Source organism: Oxyura jamaicensis, chromosome 7, assembly GCF_011077185.1.
Source record: "Oxyura jamaicensis isolate SHBP4307 breed ruddy duck chromosome 7, BPBGC_Ojam_1.0, whole genome shotgun sequence".
NCBI classification, from domain to species: Eukaryota; Metazoa; Chordata; class Aves; order Anseriformes; family Anatidae; genus Oxyura; species Oxyura jamaicensis.
This window is the reverse complement of record NC_048899.1, coordinates 6283171-6305556: the sequence shown is the minus strand read 5'-3', so window position 1 is coordinate 6305556 and position 22386 is coordinate 6283171. Positions and strand designations below refer to the sequence as shown.

The window sequence follows — 22386 nt, the reverse complement described above, 5'->3', positions numbered from 1 at the left end:
CTCCTCCCCGCCGGCCTCGCTCGCTGCCTCCGCGAGGCGCCGGCCTCCGTCACGCGGCGCCGCTCTCGGCCGCCCCCTGCGGCCCGGCGGCGGAGGCGCTGAGAGGGCCCGGGGAGAGGCGGCCCCTGCCCGCTCGCCTCTACCGACCGGCAGGCCTTCACCCACTCGAGCTCGCTTATCGTTGAGTTTGATTTCAGAGCCGTGAGCTACAATTCCGAGTCGCACTTCACGGCAATGCAGAACGTTCTTCAGAGTTCATAATGAAAAGTGCTTTTCTCTTGACCATATGAAATCAAGAACTGAGGCGTGGGAGGGCGTTGTGTGCCGTGCGCTGTCCCAGTTACAACACCTACACTCTGTGTGGTACCACACAGGTGCACCTGAGATGCACCTGCAGGCAGGGACAAAGTGCAAAGAATCACAGCATCATTAAGGTTGGAAAAGACCTCCAGGATCATCTGGTCCAACCCTCACCCTACCACCAATGTCACCCGCTAGACCATGTCCCTAAGCACCATGCCCAACCTTCCCTTGAACACCCCCACGGATGGTGATGCCACCACCTCCCTGGGCAACCCGTCCCAATGCCTGACTGCTCTTTCTGAGAAGAAACGGCTCCTCATTTCCAACCGGAACCTCCCCTGGCACAACTTGAGGACATTCCCTTTAGTCCTATCACTAGTTACCTCAGAGAAGAGGCCAACCCCCAGCTCCCCACACTTTCCTTTAGGAAGTTTATCAGTAAGGTCTCCCCTGAGCCTCCTCTTCTACAGACCAAATACCCCCAGTTCCCTCAGCCGCTTCTCAAAGGACTTGTGTTCAAGGTCCCTCACCAGCTTCATAGCCCTGCTCTGGACATGTTCCAGGGCCTGAATGTCCTTCTTGTAGTGAGGGGCCCAAAACTGAACACAGCACGGCCACCCCCCAGACCCAGCCAGCCCACACATGGGCGGCTCTCCGAAATGGAGGAGGCTCGGGCCCTTTCTCTGAGCCACGGCTCTAGACTGCCATGCAGCAAACTCAAGAGAGATGCCATTTCACCAATTAGATGAGTCACATCCCGACTATTTTTACTCTCGAAGCCATGAGAATTAAAAGCATTTATTTGAAGCACGATTGAGGTTCCCATGCTGTGAATGTCGGCGAGAGGCCTCCATGGGACCTACCCCTCACTGCCAGCCCTGCTGATACCAGCTCTGAGACTGTGCTCTGCTGAGCAGCCAGTGCAGCCAGCTGGCATGAAGGGCTCCCTAACCTACTTTAGGAGAGAGAAGCTTAAGAATTAACCTTCTAATCTAATTTTTTAAAATAATTGCACCACCATCAGTGTCTTATATATATATATATATTAATACTTATGTTTAATTTTCAGTTTGTATTTTTACATTATAAATCAGAATCAGATTACCTCAGTCTTTCAGCAGTTTTAAACGAATAGATTTTAGAAAGCATAAAAATGAATGTGAAAAGCCTAAATGTAATTAAATTGTTACTGACCTTCTTTTTAGCAGTTACAAGATAATTTATGATTCAGAATGAAACCAGGAAGCAAGAACTTAGAGTTCCAATCTTAAGCCTGCTATTGACTCATTTTTTGGCCTTTATCAGATAATTTTCTGTCCCAGCTTTGTGTCCAAGAGTTGGGAATACCTAGCAACAATGCTGTACTGATTAATTGGGTTAGACCTGACCTTTCAGTACTGGATCCTACTGAAAACATCAGAAGCATTCAAATCAGTCTTTAAATAAAGCATAAAATGCTATGTAATGTCAAAGTGTTTAATGAAATATCTATAGTAATATTTTTGTAGAAGGATTCTTCCTTCTATTCTGAATTCATAAAAAAAATAAATATTACTATTTCTAGTTACAATAAAGATGTTTCCCATGTAGTTGCACTGCAAAATAAGAACATGAAATAGTATTGCTGAGTGCATTTTTTTTTCCTCATCTCAGCTAAAACAAGTAGCAGCCAATTTTTAATTCTGTATTCAATTATTTCTGAGCCATATTCAGTCTTCTGGTAGTTTCAAAAAATAACAGTCACAGAATATGTCATTTATATATAGCCTAGCAAGTAGAATGACAGTAACATCGTGAGAGTTCATTGTGAGTTTTTGGGTGTCATATTAAATCATCTGTGCTCTAATATTCCAACCTTTCTCTCCCTGAAATGAGTAGAAAAGCTATGGATTACGATGGAGACCAGGTCACTTGGTTTTGATAAGGTTTGTGCTTATAGAGCTTGCTGGAGAGCTTTCAAGCTCCCTGTAACTACTAACATAGTTTTCAACATGAAAGCAATCACAATTGCTCTCCATGCTGCAAAGATAACAACAGGCTGAGGCAGAGAAGGAAATAATGACTGACTCTTTCTCCTTTGTACTAATGGCAGAGCATCCTGGTTTTAAACTCCCACGCTATGCATTAGGCTATTTACAAAATCCTATTATAGAGAGCACCCCTGGTTGCTATAATTTTTAATGCAAATGATGCTGAGTTAGCTGCGTTACTTGAAAACATACTGTATATCAGAACAGGGAAGGGATCAGCACCAGCAAGCAAGAATCTCTCCTACTTACATGGAAATTTTACTATCTTGTAGCTGTACATATTTACAATTAAATAGAATATTATCTGAATTATCACTGTAATGTGGTTTGTTGGACTTTTAATGATTTTTTGTTGATATTTAAGCAGATGCTTTAAAATGAAAAAGCATCTTATTGTTAAGTGAAGCCTGACCAAGTAGACCAGATGTTTTCAAGTACAGACTGTCCCTACAAACCTCAGCAAAACAATTTTTTTTTTCAGCAAATGTGTCAGTAAGGTGCTGATACTTGATTAGAAGCAGTAGGTGTGTCTAAACTCTGCTCAGAGGAAGATGTGAAAGGCGAGTTCAGATCTCAGTGACAGAAGATGTTACTGCCCACGCAGACGGAAGATGCTGCTGATCACATAATTGGCAGCATCTTGCTAATCAGTGTCAGGACTGGTGTCAAGTTTGGAACTACAAAGCACACTTTTTTTTTTTTTTTTTTTTTTTTTCAAAGCACTCCGCTGCCTATTAGAGGGAGAAAATGTGCACATCTCTTAGGGACCATAGGATGTAACTGAAAAGTTACATTTCATGAAGCTGCATCAGAAAGAAAAACAGCTCAGAAACCTTCACTATATGTGAATGGAGAAATCACAGCTACAGAAAGCAGATGTTACTGAGATCAAACTCAGTTAATGTGACTGTATACACTTTAGCAGTCAACAGAAATTTGTCATTGCTTTTAATGGCTGTACATATTCTCATACTATTTTTGCTGGAACTTAATGTAGAAAACTGCTGGCCTATGTATAGGCTTTCAGCAGGAAGATCTATTGCTTATTGGATTATAAAAACATGTCTGCATCATACAATCTGTGTTTACCAGTCTAGCAACAAGCATAACAATAAAGTGGAAATACAAGCTTTGTCAGTAACACATAGCTCTTACAGGTGTGGCAAAATTAAATGAAGGGAAGGGGAAATAAAAAGGCCTTACACAATTATTTTTAAAACACAGCTATTTGCTTGACATTTGATTAACATTCAAATGGCTTTCTACATTACAAAATTACAAATTTAGGGTGTTTCAAACAACATTATAGGTTTGTTTTGGGCTCAACTCTGGTCCTTTAAAAGCCAACTTTCAGTTCAGTTCAGTGTTTAACAGTGCAATTCACCATGGGGCTTTCAGACAGTAATGAAAATTTTGTCTGAGAACTTTAGAAAGAGAATCGCCACAAGCCAAGTAGCTCCACATGCACCAACTCCAGCTGGTGTTTTGCAAAGTATGTAAATTGTATGCATACTTTTCTAGCACTGCAACTTTAAAATATGCAATGGGCAATTCATTACTGCGGAGCAGACAGGATTGTTACCTAGGTCCTTGCTACTCTTCCAACTTATATTTCTCTATATATTTCCTTACCTGTCTGCGCTTTTTTCCTGGTTAAACTGCTGACTTGGGGACTATTCATGACTCCATAAACACTGAAATGGCGGCCAAAAGGAGCTGATGGCAAGTGATCTAGCACGGTCCACTGCAAGGCTTCTGCCAATTTAGCCAACAGACCTCGAGAAGCAATTCTTACGCAGACTCATTTTGTTCAGTATCTCCTTTTCAAACAGAAATCAGAACAAAGCCAAACTGTTATTTGAACTGACTGACTAGAGTTTTTAAATGATCACCAATGTAATCCCAATTATTTAGTTTATGTCACAGTATTTATTGGTTAGTAATAGCAAATATTTATTGCATAGGTAATCTTGCACCAAAAGACAAACAGGCTGAAAACTTTACCATACAAAATCTATATCATTCTTTAGATCACCTGTAAAAATAATAAATAGCATGGAAGAAATGCTGTTGAACAGGATTTTGTCCAGAGGGGCAACAGGTTCAAAAGACCTTTCATCCTCACTAAATCAAGCTGACACAGATTCATTATATTTCAGTCTACAGTTTCCTTGATGAATCTCAACCTTTTTCATTATTTAACCTGTCAGGAAGGTCTGCAATTTTCCATGTCCTCTTTTTTCTTCTCTTGAGAAGTATTTGGACATTATTTTAATTTATTCTGTCATTAACATCTGAGCGTTGTCTGCTCCTTGCTCAGTTTTGTGCACATCTCAGTAAGTCCTAATATCTGAGCTGGTATGTGACATACAGCAGTTGCTCGGGATATACTACGTTTTTGAATTCTAAAGAAAATAACTTAAACGTTGGATATGGAGGACATGAAAGGTGTGCAAAGCTGGTTTGAAACAGGTGACGAATACTGTAACAGCTGTTATCTAATGAAGAAACCTGCTGGTTTGAGAATGCATGAGCCCTTCTGCTCATACTGGAAGGACAAGTATAATGAGCCTACTCCAGAACATCTAGTCCTACACTATGCCAATGAGCCTTAATCAGTAGAAAAGCAGGTTGTTATCAACGTCTGAGAGATAGCTTTCTCAGCGTGTCCCAGGTCCTTGACATACCAGTAATAACTGGCAAATCAATGTCAGCCTGGTGCCTACAGAAGTCTGTGACAGCAGGAAGAAAGTTGTTATCTGTGAGCTACCAGTATGGCTAAACAGAAGGAATTTAGAAAGTTTTGGAGGGTTGGGATTTGTCTCATTTCAGCATGAAGCACTAGCCATGTTAGAACAAAAGTGGGATCAAAGTGCTAGCTTAGATCTAACTGTATGGTTTCAGAGCTAGGGTTTCAGTTGGCTCTTCCAGAACCCGTTGAACAAATGGATTAAAGAGTTTTCTCTCTATTGAATAAAGCCCAGGAAGCCTGTCAGAATGAGTCACCCAACTAAATTAAAGCCCTAATCTGACATGGGTGTAGACCTTAAGTTAGGTTTCTAGGCAGAGGTTACATCACCAGGTTAAAATACACCCTGGTAAGTACTGAAATCAGAAAGGGCACTGGATTAGGAGTCTACCTCAGGCAGAAAGAAGATTTATTTGCAGTTTCTTTATAGGTTGAGATGTAAAGATGAACCATGAGCTATCTCTGAGGTGTCTGTGCAGGTAACAAATACAGACAATGCCTAATGGGCCTTCAAATCTTTACCATAAAGATGAGTTAGCCTACATTAACTGGTCACTGACTAGAATAAGCCACAAGTGATCAGTTTGCAAGGAACGATCTCCACCCCCTTTGAAACTGGGATGTGGTCAGAAAGTGATGGGTTGCTGCTGGAATACAGCTGCCAGCTAGTCAAACAGGACCCATCAAGGTGGTCCTGCACACAAAAACTGTGGGGCTCCCGCTGGCCCCACAGACTTTTGCCAGTATCTCGCTCTACCTACAGAGCAGGTACAGAGCCTACAGAGCTACAGAGCCTACCTCTGGCAGGCACATAGAAACTCATGTGCTCTGACCTACTTTCTTCAGACTGTGTCCTAGACAAATGGGGTAGCACCAGGGACTAATGTGTGGCTGCAGCTATAACTGTACAAAAATAACCACTTATGGGTTTCTTTGTCTCACCCCTTCCCCCAAGAGAATGCTGGTGAATAGCACATACACCTTTAAATACAGTAGCTTTTATGGTCTGTCCAAAGACTGAGAAAAAAAAACCTGATGCATTAAACTTACCCTACATTTAGGGGTGGAAAATTTTAGTCAGGGAACAGCCAAAGAAGGAAGGGTGATCCCCTGCTGTTGCTAGGAATCATGTTTACTGACCAGTGTGGACCTTGAATACCAACTATAGTAAAAATCAAGCTAAAAAGTTTTAGGTTTGCATGTAACAGAACAATCCAACAGTAGATTTTTATAGTAAAAAAAAAAAAAAGTGTGTGGAGAGAAGAAAGCTAGCGGGGGATGACACCAGCATGACCCAAATTGTCACACCCATGAGCAAGCATCAAACTGGGAAAAAAAAAATGAAAAAACTACTACAGTTATCCTCTACATCTCCATCTGTAATGTTTTCTTGATTTGACAAAAATATGAATCACTCGAGGGTATAGAAAACATAACACTTGTTTCACACAACACAGAAATATACAACTCAAAACAGAAGTGGAAGCAATACTGTGATAGATATGACAAAAGTATATCTCTAGTATGCAGTGTGAATCCATATGTGTGGAGAAGGGCAGCTCGACAGGATAAGGCTGTGAACACTAAGGAGTGCTCATGCTTCAAATAATTTTAGCTCAGATCTAAAGTTCAGTGATTATTAAGATTGCTACGATAAAAATTATGTGAGCATCACTTCAAATTCAGATCACTTGAAACACAGATGGATGCACTGGCATCTTAATATTTGCTTTTCAAACAGCCTAGCTTGTAGAATTCCTTGAAATAAGATGCAGAAGATGTTGCTTATGCGGAAACCAGGTGCGATAACTTTACTACAGGGAACATAAGTACTTCAAAAGTACCTATTTCCTAATGCTTTGATTCTCTAGGGAAACACTGCATGATTTTCCAATATTTTGTGACACTGATAACAAAACTGTTAATGGTCTAGCATGTACTACTCACAAACAAGTATCATCTCTAATCCGTAAAAATCCTGTCCTTTTATAGATAGTGCTAACATCACAAATAGCTTCTCGTTGAGGTCCAACTTTTTGAATTATGTTTCAGTAATAAGGGATATCATTAGCACACCAGCATCAGAGATTTCATCTGCTTGAATTAATGAAGCTCATTGTTTAGGGTTGGACAGAAAACAGCTGTTCAATCTTTGGAAAAATTGTGAAGTTCCGAAATTAAGGCAAAGCCAAGAACTATAAATGCTACTCACAAAAAAAAAAAAAAAAAAAAAAAAAAAAAAAAAGTCACTAAAGTCAGTAAAGTCAGTAACTGATACTTAAAATATTAAACAGCCTTTTTGGTAGGATGCTTGTCCTGCCAACCAAATCTGAATGGATTTCTTTCACATTCAAGAACAATGTTATTCAGTAATTCTTTTGGTGATTTTGAAAATGTGGTTAAAAGATGTGGGGGAAACAGGAAGAAAGGGAAAAGCTCATCATGACTTGCCCTGACAAGACAGTCCCAAAGGTAAGAACTATTCCTAAAATAAAAGTAGTAAATTAATTTAAATGTATCCCCATTGAATTTCCAAATTTGTAATTTTCTACCGTAAGTCTAAATCTAAATGATTTACATGTTTTTGTTTTGTTTTGTTTTGTTTTTTGAAGTAAATCAGAAAACATTGCTATCTCATCTAGAATTTCAAAAAAAATATTGACTTTTTTTTTTTTTATGAGCAAACAGAATGGAAACCTTTGGTTACTTTCAGTCATGATTAAATAAGATAAAGTTAGGAGTAACTTTTGAATTGAACAAAATGATTCTGTACTTTTTCTTTTTTGAAAAGAAACAGAGAAGGCAGCTTAAAAAAAAAAAAAAAAAAAAAAAAAAAAAAACCTTTCAACCTGTCTGCTTATTAAAGTGTAAAAGGAAAATATTAAATACACTGTAAGAGACCTCTTAGGTCAATCTGGGTCAGTCTTTGACAGTGCAGTATAGCAAAAATGATTATTTTTTTCAGATAGTGTGTGCATGTGTGTATTCCAGGATCTAGCCTCTTTTTCTAGAAGTGTCTTTTCTTTAAGTTATCACTTCTCTTAGCTTCTTTGAAGCCATGGTTTTCAAACAGTTTCAGCTATCACCAACATATTAGTAGATACATCTATCTCAGTCCCCATAATGAAAATAAGTCCCAGAAGCATCACTTTCTTTGCTGACACAAGTAATGCCACGTTACAAACTTAGTTACAATGCTTTTTTATGCCATAAACATTATTGACTAGAAGGGCTTTACTCTGTCATCTGTGATTTCTATTTCCTCACAGTTCATAGATACAATCTCTGGGGTCAGGGGGTTTATGTAATTAAAATATTACATGAATTTATGAAAATTTTAAGCTTTGTAATGTTAATCATATTCATTTTTATTATTCACTTGACAAGGAAGAAGATTGGAACATGAACTTCCTCAGATCCAAAGTCCATCCATCCTCAGTATCCTGTATCTAACCTGTGGCTAAAGAATGGAGCCCTGAGAAAGTGTGAGAACAAAGGGCATTATCTGTGCTTCTGCAGAATGTACTCCCAGATTCCCAGCAATCTGTGGCTCTGGGACTTGCATGTAATAGCTGTTGATCTGCTCTTATTGAAATGCGTCCACCGCTTTCTGAACCCATGCAAACTTTTGCAATTCTGTAATAAAGGCTCACCTAGCTTAATTTGTGTGCAGGAATTTGAAGGAATAATGTAGGCCCACTCCTGCCTGAACATATTTATATTTTGAGAGGGAAAGACAAATTAGATTTCTCCTTGTTAGTGGAACGGAAGTTATTAGGAAGCTCTGCTCTGGCTGGATCAAGCTATAGATGTAGAATGAGATAGGGCACAGATAGCTTTGTTTTCCTTCCCTGCCTGCAGGGAACTTCTTCCCACACATGAACATACAAGCACAATGCAACATTAGCAGTATGTTAAGGCAAGAAAAGGGTATGCTGAGAAAACATGTTCTCTGATTTTATTTTTTTTTAGCAGGAAGTGAGATGCTATGCTCATGCATGTTCCATTTCACCTTAACCCCCACTTATAGAAGACATCTTCATGGTGAAGAGTAAGAACAGGTCCTACTTCCATGTCTGACTAAGCTAATCTACAAAATAATTCTCTTACTGCATTTGGTTTTTGATCCTGGCATCAAATACAACTAGAAGCTGTAGAGATTTCCCTCTGGAGCTCTGAAGCTAGAAAAACTTGTAATGCATCCTTGTACAAATCTGAATATTTTATTATGCCTGTAGAACTACACAGAAGCAAAACCTACACATAAGACACTACAGCAGTTGTGAAATTAACTTTGATTTGATCTTCTTTAACTTGAACTTTCCAGGCTGTAGGCTTGGCCTTTGCTGCAAGAGAAAGTTTTGAGAACTTTTGTTCTTAAGTAACTCTCATGTCTTTGAATGACCACTGAAATAAAACTGTACATAAACAAGGTTAGGAGAAAGATTAATTGCTTTTATGCAGAAGCAGGCTGCTAGAACCTGAGGTGCAACATAGATGTTGCTCAGAGTGTTTTGGTAGAACAACAAATTGCGAATGGTCTAATGATCAGCTATTGGAAAATTGTATATATATATATATATATTTATTTATTTTTGACTGGAGAAGGAAAACTATGATACGGTTTTCAAAGGACTTGAAAACATTGCAGAAGTTCACCGATGTTAACATTATTTCTCCTGAAAAGCTCATTTTTTCTCTTCTCTTTGTGAAAGTCCTGAACCCTACATGTTCTTTTCAGGCCTTACTGAAAAGTTATCTTCTCTAAAGTCACTGTTTCTTAAGTGAAGGCATTCTTAAAATACAGTAACAAAAACAGTGGAGAACAATGCCCTAGTGACTGACAGTCTGTGCTAACTGTATAGTTAGCCATCACTCATTTGCAGAGCAGGGAGTCAGAATGGAAAGCATTTTGTATGTGGACATTTCTGTTAAAATAAGTCGTGTTTTTGTAGTCTCCCCTTTCCCTGCTAACTAACAGACTGCCCCTTCCCCTGATTAACTTTGTGTCACTACTAATGAGCTCACACAGTCCGTGTATCTTTACATATTTCTTTGTATATCTTAGATCATAAATGACTGCACTGAAGCAAGGTGAAGAGCTTCTGCAAAAGAGAAACTTGAGTGCAAATGGGAATGGAATTCAGATTCTACTTATTTTATACAGAAATTAGTTGTGCCAGAGCTTCCTCACATCAACACGCCCCCAGGGGTAAGGCTTAAACTTTTCAGCTCTGGAGTCTACCCTGTTCCTCAGTGCTCATTATTCAGCACAATTTTTGACACATTATAAAAATACACATCTTTAGATCAGTGAATCAGCCTGCTCATTTGCATGGATTGCTCACAAAGTGTGGTGAGAGCAGAGAGGAATGCCTTGATAAGTGTTTGTAGGGCCTTGCCTGGTTATAGGCACGGCTTTGCTTCTGGGGGAATTTCCCTGCAGCGATACAAGAAGATATCCAACGGGGAACACCATTGGTTCAGGCTAGCTTTATATTAACCAGCAAACAATACTGCTTGAAATAATATAAACTGCTTACCTCCAGTCCATAGACAGAAGGTAGTGTTTGGAGCAGGTCAACAGATCTGCCGAGATTATTAGGAACAAAAGCCTCTGGTTGTCTGCAGTTTTCTGCGGCATGAACTGGGCTTTCATATGTACATTTTTCGGAGTCAGATCACCAACTTGACATCCTGGGCTACAAACAGCTCAAAGACTTCAGGAATTGTCTGTCTTTCTGAGATTGACCATTATCCATCCTCTGTTTTCACCTAAAAAAAAAAAAAAAGATACGTTAGTAAAGCTGGTCAAGAATGACATAGTCTACTCCAGAAGCATAGCTTTAACAGAAGTTTTGATTTGTATGTTAAAGGGTCTAAGAGAAGGGGATATACTTACTGTGTGCTTCAGATACATACTACCCCCTACAGTGGGAAACCCTCTGTAGTAGTAAATAAGCACCACAGGTATGCAAAACCAAAGCACAAAGAAGTTTCAATAAGGCTCCCACTACTTCTGGTCTCACCGCATTCCCAAACACAGGCAACTGGGCATTTTTTGGCCAATGGCATCTGATGCTTCTAATGCATTACAAACAGACAGAGCCAGATATCTGGAAACAAACACCTTACACCAAAGCTTAACTCACTGACAAGCAGGTCACAGTATGTGTAACTGCAGCAGTAGGTAACACACAGGTAACTTTTGCTAAATTTCTGTACAGAGCCTTCAGCACAGTTTGGCGACCCATAACTTTCCCTCTTTAGATCAACTACTATAGCAATATTTAAATGCCATATACTTACCAACCCACCCCTGCCCTTACCCCTTCTTCCCATGTTCCTAGGGGAAAAAACAAACAACAAAAAAAAACACAACCAACCAATCAACGAAACCAACCCAAAACAAAACAAAACAAACAAACAAAAAACCACCCACCCCACCCACTATCAGAGCATCACAGAATCATAGAACGGCTCAGGTTGGGAGGGACCTTAAAGATCCCCCCCAGTTCCAACCCCCTGCCATGATCAGGGACACTAGATCAGGGTGCCCAGGGCCTCGTCCAACCTGGCCTTGAACACCTCCAGGGATGGGGCATCCAAAGTTTCTCTTGGGCAGCCTGTGCCAGTGCCTCACCACCCTCTGAGTGAAGAATTTCTTCCTAATATCTCCTATAAATCTACCCTCTTTTAGTTTAAAACCATTCCCCCTTGTCCTGTCATTACCTGCCTTAGCAAAATGTGGACAGGTCATTCTCAAGTGACATCACTGACACTTTGCTGGTGCCCCAGTTTTCTTCCAGAAAATTATTTTCATGCCTGCTTTGCTCATGCTTTTTTCATGGATGTAGATCCCCCTCTAGTCATGACAAGTCTTAAGAAAGGAAACAAATGGATGAGAAAAATTGAGCAGTTGTCTCTCAGTTAAAACCTCTCTACATGAGGGATATGGTATGGGATGCAGACTTGTACCAAAACAAACAACTCCAAAGGGAAATGTGATTTTTTTTTTTTTTTTTCCTAGAGGAAAAAAAAGCATTTCCTCCGTCATGCTCTAGACATCCTCCTGTGTGTCATCTTGTCCTTCTGCTTTGAGTGTGAAAAATCCTGACTTTGTTACTCCAAACTGCTACTTTCTTCAGCAATAGGAAGGGCAGCAGGAGTAGGCATCATGACCTGACAACTTTGCAAAGCTGAAACTGAGACTCTGCACCAGATTAGGGCCTCTGCACTGTGTGAGGCACACCGTTCTGGAGTGTATGAAGCAGGGAAATCATTGCTAGAAGTGCTGGTGTGTGCAGTGGCACAAATGGTGGGGAAATACCTACTATGCCAAGGGGCTACTCCTGCTCAGGTTAGTATGGACATGTATGTCCATACATGTAGTATGGACATGTTAGTATGGCAGCTCATGCTGCCTGTCCCAAGAGGTCATTGTACCACTGAGTGCTCTGTCAAGTGTTGAACACATACAGATCAGTTTAAGCTATTCTGTGTGCTTGTTTCAAATATCCTTTTAAAATATGGTCATCCCCAAGCAGCACAACACATTTCAGAACAGGCTCACAGAACTTCATACAATAGCATTATCATTTCCTCCTCTCAACTTCAATTATATCTTGATGCATTCTATGGTCACGCATGCCTTTCTCATCACCACAGTACAGTCATGATTCACAGGCACCCTGTGACCAACTGGTACACACAGTTATTTTCAACTTCTCATTTATTTTCAGTTATTAAAGTTCCAGAGTGCAACAGAAGCTTGTATTATTAGTTAGATATGAGCTACCTACCTAACCAACTAACTATGTATATATATGTATTATTATTATTATTATTATTATTTGGGGGGGGTCTCATTTCTCTTACAACAAATTCAAATTCATCTGGTTACCTCAGTTTGAAATAACTAGCATACTAATTGTGGTTTGATTCTCTGCTTCAGTTAAGTTACTGCTATAAGCAATCTATGTTCAAATTTTGGTGCATTTGCAATCAAGTTCAACTCTCTACCATACACATTCTTTAGAGTACAAGACTGGTTTCTCACTCAGCTATCTGGAATCTCTGATTATCATTTCAGATAGAAGCTGGCTCTTTTGCATGGATGAGTAAGAGCAGTATCTAGGCCAAAATGAATAGTGGAAGGAAATGAATACAACAGAGAGATGATACATATTGTCATATGGGCTTCCTGAATGTGTACAAGCTGTTTTCTGTAACAGTTGATAACTACTAGAACAGGTTCTGTTGAATTTCTTGACAGAAAACAGAAGAACCGTGAACTTAAAGACAACTTCAAACTCTACTGCATATGCATTGGTAGGTAGCTTATTCAAAAACTGAAGGTTCAGCAATACCATAAATGCATTCAGCCAGTTAAGTAGAGACAGTATCCAACTCCTGACATATCTTCAGGGAATCCTTCGATCTTCAGAAAAGCATGCAAGAAAAGAATGGACTGAGATCCCAATTTTAAACTCTAATCTCACAATCATCTTTTCTTTCATCTTGCAATGTAGAGCAAGAACAACTTGACAGCAGCATGTAAATGCCTGCATGACAAAAAAATAGTTTATCAATATTCAGGCTCGATCTAATGCTTACAATATTGACACACTAATAATTAATATACGAGTTCCTTATTAAATATCTGCTGAATATTTTCTTTTCACAGAGATAAAAATAGTGCAGATTTTATGTCCAGTAGTGACGCCTGGTGGCTAAGGTAGTTATAGCAATGACAACAACAATTCCTGGCAGATCACGGAATCATAGAATCATCAAGGTCAGACTAAACACCCCAAGTTCCCTCAGCCGCTCCTCACAGGATTTGTGTTCCAAGCCCTGCACCAGCTTTGTAGCCCTTCTCTGGACACACTGCAGGGCCTCGATGTCCTTCTTGTACTGAGGGGCTCAAAACTGAACAAAGTACTCAAGGTGCAGCCTCACCATAGCAGAGTACAGGGGGATGATCACCTCTCTTGCCCTGCTGGTTACACTATTCCTGATGCAAGCCAGGATGCCATTGGCCTTCTTGGCCACCTGGGCACACTGCAGGTTCATGTTCAGGCGAGCATTGACCAACACCCCCAGATCCTTTTCCTGTGCACAGCTTTCCAGCTACTCTACCTCAAGTCTGTAGCGTTGCATGGGGCTGTTGTGACCAACGTGAAGGACCTGGCACTTAGCCACATTGAACCTCATCCCCTTGGCCTCTGCCCATCGAGCCAACCTGTCTGGATCCCTCTGCAGAGCCTTCCTACCCTCTGGCAGATAGACACTTCCACCCAGCTTGGTGTCATCTGCAAATTTACTGAGGGTGCACTCAATTCCCTCATCCAAATCATCAATAAATATGTTAAAAAGGATAGGCCCCAGCAACAACCCCTGGGGAACAACAGTTGTGAATGATAGTGAGATACTTTGGAATCAGCTCCTTTTCTGCGCTCACACATATTGAAGACTCTTCCTCAGATGTCAAGGAACAATATACAAATGTATTACTAGGTTTTAATCATAAACATCTTGCAGTTCTGTCACAGTTTTGTCTTACAGACTCTTATGCAACATGCCCCATACTTGTATGGTGCAGAAGTCAACTATAAGGCACATCCTAGAGCCCTAATACCCCAGTGGTAGGCTCCTGAGTTTAGACTGCAAGGAAATTTTGCTGAGGCCTTGTCAAAATTCCTGACATAAGAGGCTCTCTGCATTCTTGTGGGATGCCTCACAGTTGTTGGTCTCACCATTTCTCAAGGGCAGCTGTAGCAAGCCAATGCAACTTAAATATAGCCATAAACTACTGTCTAATTCCTGGCCTAACCCACAGCCCCCCATTGCTTACAGCTGATCTATTTCATCAAAATTATTCAGTAGACCTTGATAAAAAATTAATGATCCTCTATCTCATTGTTTGAACGTAACTGCTATAAGCCACAGACGACTTTCAGAGAGACTACTAAATACAGATCTATTGTGCAGAACATTACTAAACCTCCTGCTTGTATTTTGAATGTAAATTTAGTTGTAGAAAATGATTGCTGAAAGCTATGTTTAGTCCTGGAGCTTTCTGTTTGGTACCTTTGTTACCTTGGTATCTTCTCTGCCTTCCTGTCCCCATCCTAACTCTTTTCCTTAGTTTTATCTCTCAGTTTTCACTCTTGCTTTTCCCGACGCCGTAGCATTCTGCCTTTCTCAGATGAACTTAATTTTACATCTAATTCTTGTGATAAGATTGCCTCTGAAGTCCCTAGAAATAACTTACGCTGTTGCAGCTCCTAACACTACTTTATACTTCTTGAATTGGCCAGGCATTTGTAGACCTCCTTACGTGGAACTAAATTGCCTGTGCTTGGTTCTGTACTAGGGAACTATCAGAAGGATCTTTCCAGTCATATCCTGTCAGCACATGGATATTTATGGGTATTTTATCATCAGTGGGGATGTACTGTAGTAATTTATACAACTTTATCCTATTAACTGACAAGGAGGTGAAGAATTGAGGTGAATTTTGGGAACAATCTAAGTTAACAGCTATACCATGTAACTTTATGAACAAAAATGTCACGCATAACACTATATTTACTGTTATTTATAACTATATTTAGTGTTACATGTCACGTATATACTTTATGTACTGTCTAACACTGAGTACAGAAACACATGGGCATTAAGCAGCTTAGGAACAAACAGAAGGGAAGAAAGCCTCCCGTTGCCTTCTTTACTTCCTCACTTGGCTCTTCACATAAGAGGCTGATTTCGATTACTCTTTGGTTACTAGCCCTTGATTTCATTCCCGTATTTCCATTTAACTGCTCACGGAGTATTTTTCTTGCTTCCCGTGCAGCGAGGCGAGGTTTGGCCGGGGGAGGCGCCCACGTTCCCTCAGCGCGGCCGGGAGGGAGCGGGCGGGCGGCAATGGCGGCAACGGGGGCGGTGCGAGTGTGAGCCCAGGCACCGCCCCGGGGCCGAGCCGAGCCGGGCCGGGTCGGGCCGAGCCGCGGGCAGCCGGCTGCCGGTGCCATGCACTCCCTCGCCCAGGAGATCCGGAGCTTCTCCAGGGCCAACCTGCGGCAGCAGCGCACGCGGGTGACGACGCTGACGGGCAGGCGGCTGGTCGAGACGTGGCGGGGCGCCTGCCTGCAGGTGTCCGAGGAGGAGGAGGCGCTGCCGGGCGGCGGCTTCGTGCGGGACCTGAGCTGCGACCTGCAGGTCGGCGCCGTGCGGCCGTGGCTGCTGCTGGGTGAGTGGGGCGAGGGGCGGCCGCGGAGGGGCGTGAGGTGAGCGGCGGCGGCGGCGGCAACGGGCTCGCTCTCTTCGCAGGGTCGCAGGACGCAGCTCACGATCTGGACACCCTCACCAAGCACAAGGTAACGTCGCGCCAAGGGGGGCTGGGGATGGTTATTTTCGAGTTGGAAATGCTGAGGCGTCCTCAAGGAACTTCGAGTTACTATACCTTGTAAAAGGCAGTTGCTCGCAGCTGCTCCACACCTCAGGTCTTTGCAAGAAGCCAGAGTGTTCCCCTGCACAACTCGTGCTCTTGTGCCAAGTGGATTCCTCATTGCCCTGTGTGTGTTCATGTGTTGGATGCTGAGCAGAACCAGATCCGCGGCCTTACAGTAGCTGCTGGAACAAGGGAAACAAAGCAATAGCTCCAAGCTTGTCCTCAAGTCCGGTCTTTTTAGAGTAACAGGGTGATATGGCCTATGGACAGTTCAGCAGTGCACCAGTCTGGCATCTATTGCCATATAAGCATCAGTTCAGAGTAAATTAAAATAATCCACAAGCTGGCCTTACCCTGAACAGAGCGCAGATGGCAGGAGGCCAGCCTTAGTGTCTTCTGCCAAGTGCAGGTATACTTTACTTAGAGATCCTTGTGCTCCAGCGAACAGTGTGGGTAACTCAGCACAAACATTAGGCTGATGGGCTTGGGAAGGCTTTAAATTTGTGGAATGATTGGGTGATCTGTGCTCTCCCCTTGTTTTATCATCCACCTGTGGACCGACATCTCTCTTTTCAGCTGAAAATCCTTCCTTCAGTCTGTATTTGGGTGAGCACAGATCTTTCCATTTCCTCTCATTTGCCATGAGAGGGAAAGTAAAACTCTTGAAGCATGTGGTTTGTAGCAGGAGGTTTAAAGCTCACTGACCAGATTGTCTGACAGCAGGTCTTCCTTGCTGTGGTACTAAATGCTGAGGCGTTAAGTGTGACTATTGAGGTATTTATGGTCACTTGCGATTTCCTGGCATTTCCCCGCAATATGTTGACTGTCACATTCAGTGTACCTAAAAACGTCTTTTACAAATTGATATTTATTCTTTTCCTGTTGGACAGTGTGTCTATACTGTAAAACAGAACTTCTGTTCCATCCTGAGTTGTCTAAACTGCAGTGCTGAATCACATGATTCCTACTTGTAAACTGACATGGATCTTGAATACCCACACAGACATTAAATAAATGAAAGCTAAGACTTGAAATATCTTCAGTAGGTATGAAGACTTGAAATACCTTTGTTGCCTGGATGGTAATTGACAGTTTGTTTCAGTTAAAGTGAAATTTAGCACAATATACATACATACATACCTGTATATATATATGTTGTGCTATATTTTAACTCACAGTAAAACTTGTAGAAAAGCATGTCATAGATGGAATATGTATGTAAAACTGACCAATGCAATTAGACATATGCAGATTGTAACTTACACAAAGAATTATTAACCATTGTTACTGCTCATTTTGCTTGCTGTTTTTAGAAAATGCCTTTTTTTTTTTTTAACTTAGGTTACGCATATTCTAAATGTGGCATATGGAGTCCAAAATGCCTTCGTTAATGACTTTATATACAAGACCATTTCTATTCTGGACATCCCAGAAACTGATATCACCTCCTATTTCCCAGAATGTTTTGAGTTTATTGAGAAGGCCAAGATCCAGGTACAGTATATCAATAACTAATGTTATTTGTTATTTAATACCCTATTTGAAATCTAAAGCAGCTTCTTCTGTCAAAAACCATGCATCCACATACAGCTATGTACCAAGACTGTCAGAGAATGCATTAGTAGGCTTGGAGACAACCAGCGATTTTAACTGCTGAAAAAAAAAGACATAGCATAAGAAATAGCGTGATGGGACTGCATCTGGGGTTGCTTGGCAGCCCTGCATATAACTGAGACTATCCCTGACTCTTACTTGTTTTATTTGGGTTGACTGTATAATTTATAAGAACTATTGTTTGTTATAAACACAATGATGTGACAACCAGATGTTATTGTACCATATTTTATTGTATCTACTGTATTCATTACTTACATAGCTTGAGATAAAAGAAGATAATCTTGCCTGAGCTTGCTTTGTATCACACAGTGTTCTTTCCTCTCATGTATCATTTATAAGCTATGTGATACACATTGTCACTTAATGACCTATTCAAAGTTTCTTGTTACGGTTTCCACTTCATTTCTAAATGAGACTTGCCATTCATAACTGCATGGTGTTGCTTTCTGCTTCCGCTATTTATGTTCCAGTTACTATTTTGTAAACTAGGCGGTTTTCCTGATTTTTTTACAGATAAATATCAGTAGTTTGGTAATGAAAAAGTTACTCGAAAGATCAGGTAGTTGATGGAATAGATGTTCTGCAAGGTCAGTTCATGAAGCATACGATAGTAGTGTGGGGGCAAATCTCCAGAGGTTTTTGAATCACTGTTTTTGCTTTGTCAAGCTGGTGTTAAAAGTCCTTATGATAAAGCATATCATGAAAAGCTATTTTGTGTAAGTAGTTACAAAGAGATACTGCTGTTTCATGTCCTAAGGTGGCAGAGGGATAGACCCTTCACTGATGAGAACACAAGCTATATAAGAAATTATTACTAAAACATTGTTAACAATAAAGTAGTGTGAGAGCATTTAAATTAGAGAATGCAAATAAAGCATGTACTGTTCAGTAAGTTGTTGACAGCTGGTACTTGTAACAGGATCGAGTTTTTTAAAACTGTTAACTGCTTGAGTCTGTAGACATCACGGTACAAATTCTGATACTGATCAGAGCTCACCTCTTCCTCTAGGCTGCAAATTGGCAGGCAGATTTTCCATGACATGGTGACCTGTGTCAAATCATATTGCTCATATATAATGCAAAATTAGTCAAGAATTATGTGCCAAATTCAACTTCATATAAATAAGCAACAGGGTTTAGCAAGGAAAAATGAATGTGCTCAGTATCATATTTGATTTAATGTGATTGCCCATGTTTTCAAGTCTACTCTGTGGATATCATTATATAATTTTAGGCAATGTATAACAAAGTAGGCATAAATAGAAACTTTAAAGCAATGTGAATGTGGAAAATAAAGAATGAACTCTACAAAGAAAAAAAAATGGGTAGTTTTCACTGCTTATTTTTTATCCTCAGTGCCACTGCTAGATATTCATCTCAATTATGGTAGCTTTGCCTGGAAAAAAAAAATCAGTAAAATAATATTTTTCTGAGTAAAATCACTAAAAACTGATTAAATCAGTAAGAACTACTCCAGATCTGCAGTGGTTAAGCTGGAGTAATTGCTTCATTAGCTGTAGCATATCAGTAATTTTAATGGTTTATTTTTGTAAAGGAGACAGTGGATTACAGATTGCCAGTGACAATTCATAAGTGAGGGGAAGTACCTGTAGAAGTCTGCCTTCTACTGTGCTACAGTCTGTGTGATTAGGAAACACACCCCTATGAATGTGAACAAATGAATGAAGGTTACAGTTTCCAGCAGGCAATGCGAAGGGGATGTGATATCCATTGCAAAAAAAAAGAGTGGGTTTGTGATTCATTTTGCTGGGATGCGCAAGCTTAGATTCAGTTCCTAGCTCCACTATAATCTTACTGTGTTAACTTGAGCGAGTCATTCCCCTCCTCTCAGCTTAGCATTTCATCAACAAGGATAATAAAACTCATACTTTGTCTTATTTTTTAAACTGGAAGATTTTTTGAGCAGCAACCATTTTCTGCTTTGTGTGTACATGAATGCACCAGGTAATTGGAACTCCCAGCTCTGTGACATAAATCATAAAGTTCTTGCAGCCCTGTTGGCTACAACATCTTTTTTTCCTCTGGGCAACAGGTCCGTTGAATAATTTGTGTATGTTAAGGACAGACAGAACAGGCTGTTTATGTCTAGAATATATTTGTGTAGCCTCAAATATCTGAGCAGATTGTATTGTGTTTTAATATCTTTAATCAGAACATGGAGATGCTCATGATTTTGTTGTTGTTGCTGTTGAAAAGTGGTGTTTGGGAAACAGTTCAGGCCAAGCCTTTGCCAGGCCATAGTCTGGCACACAACCATGACAAGGTCACAGAGCCTGCGCACTGGAAATGTGTCTGAAGCCACGCTAGATTATCTAGATGTCTTTGTGCTCAGTATTTTGTAATGGAACTTGCAGCATCTTTTTAGAGTCATTCATGTGTCTCAAAGATTGTGTGAGAAATTTTTAAGTAGGCTAATATTACTAATTCTGTATATAATACAGGCTAAGCCTGATTTTAACCACCAGGAGAAACATTTGTGAATTGACAAGAAGCTCAGTAGTGTTGGACTTTGCACCTTAGTCCCCAGGCAAGGGACCATAGTTGAACCAGCTGTACCAACCGCTACAATTGTATCAGCAGTGCCATGGTGAGGTAGAGATTTGTTGCAAATCACACCATATCTTTTCTGATTTTTCTATTCCTATGCATGATCCTGCTTACCCAGAATCTTCACTGAAGAACTCCAGAGTATGCAAGAAGCATGTGACTGAAACTACAGGATGTTCTAATATCTGCCTCTGTGCCTAGCTGTTTGCTGCCTTTCTGTATTTTTAACCTGGTAACAAGATAGAGTTAAGTTCCTTTCCATATTGCAAATAAAATAAATTTTAAAGTTAGCACCAAGTAGATCAAGGACCTTAGTATCCCAGATATCTGTGATTTGGTTTTTACGTGAGGGGGCAGTTGGAAGGTGTTGGGGAAAGGGACAAAGGAATGCTTTTTAGTTCTGAAACATTAGTTAGATATGAAGTATTTGGCAATTATAAAGTGGCCTTGATTAGGAAAATATTCAATTTTGGGCTCATATATCTGTTTTTTGAGTTGTCTATATGTGTATATATTTGCTTTGAGCTCAGCAAAGAACTTCTAATAAATCTGAATAGATTGTAGATAAAGTTCCTCTGCTATAATGTTTCTTGTTGTTATCTACTTAATATCCCAACTAATGTTTCATTTGTTTCTTGAAGGATGGTGTGGTGCTGGTCCACTGTAATGCAGGAGTCTCTCGTGCAGCAGCAATAGTCATCGGTTTTCTGATGAATTCAGAAAGACTCAGTTTTGCTAGAGCCTATTCCTTGGTGAAAAATGCAAGGCCTGCTGTTTGTCCAAATCCTGGCTTCATGGAGCAGCTTCACAAGTACGAAGAACAGAATATAAAGGCAAATGGAAGCATAGATGATCATGACTGATCAAAAGGGCGAAGGGAAACAATCTATACAGTACCAAATGCTGGTTGTACTTTAATCTCATGTTTTGCAGTCCCCTTTCACAGGTGCATTTTAAAGTCTTTTTTTTTTTTTTTTTTTTTTTTTTTTCCCTATGTTCACCTTTCTGTCCCCATTTTTCAGCATCTAGTCTAAAGGCCATATGGTACTACACTGATTTGAGAGATGATTTATCCCAAGAGCAAGCTTTTCCTAGAGCAAGGATAAAAGATAATTTTTCCTTGCAATAGTAGAATAAAATTTTTATTTTTTATTTTTTATTGAACCATCAGAGAATGTAGGCAGTAGAGAAAGGAAATAAAATCTTAACTAAGATAATAAAGTTGCCCTATTTCTTTAATGCTAAACCAAATCTTTATGCATCCTATCTGGTTGTAAAATCTACATAATAAGATGTTCATATAATAAAGTACCTTGCTATTGGATCTTAAATTGATAGTGTAACTAAAAAGGATTTTATTATTTTTTGTGGGCTAGCCAGCCATTAAATATTTTTAGAAGTTAAAACAGATGGTCTTTTGATGGAAGTAAAAAGGTGTAGGATGCTTTAATGCTTCATTTCTTTCTACTATTTCCCATCAAGCAGTGACTTGAAGTGCACTAATATGATGTTTGCAAAGTGGTGGGAACCAAGCTATCAGTTTTTTTTTGTAATTATTTCAGTGGAGATATGAAAAACATTTCGAACATATCCCAAACTCCCTGCTTCTGCGTTTTGTTTGCATTCAGTCCTCCACCGCTGTCCCCTCACTTTATTGCACATGA

The 22386-nt window shown here is 40.2% G+C and overlaps 1 protein-coding gene across 2 annotated transcripts in view; it reads left to right on the top strand.

The window, feature by feature from the left end:
* The window catches only part of DUSP19 (dual specificity phosphatase 19), a 22527-nt gene extending 588 nt beyond the window's left edge, over positions 1-21939 (top strand). The window contains exons 2-5 of one of the 2 annotated variants that reach the window (XM_035330957.1): positions 16102-16336; positions 16417-16463; positions 17879-18031; positions 21364-21939. In XM_035330957.1, the coding sequence (XP_035186848.1) occupies positions 16117-16336; positions 16417-16463; positions 17879-18031; positions 21364-21585 (642 nt within the window). In that variant the 5' untranslated portion in view covers positions 16102-16116 and the 3' untranslated portion in view covers positions 21586-21939. Of the gene's footprint in view, positions 1-16081; positions 16337-16416; positions 16464-17878; positions 18032-21363 lie in introns of those variants that run through there. The other variant, XM_035330958.1, reaches the window with a different exon arrangement.
* The last annotated feature ends 447 nt before the right edge of the window (positions 21940-22386 follow it).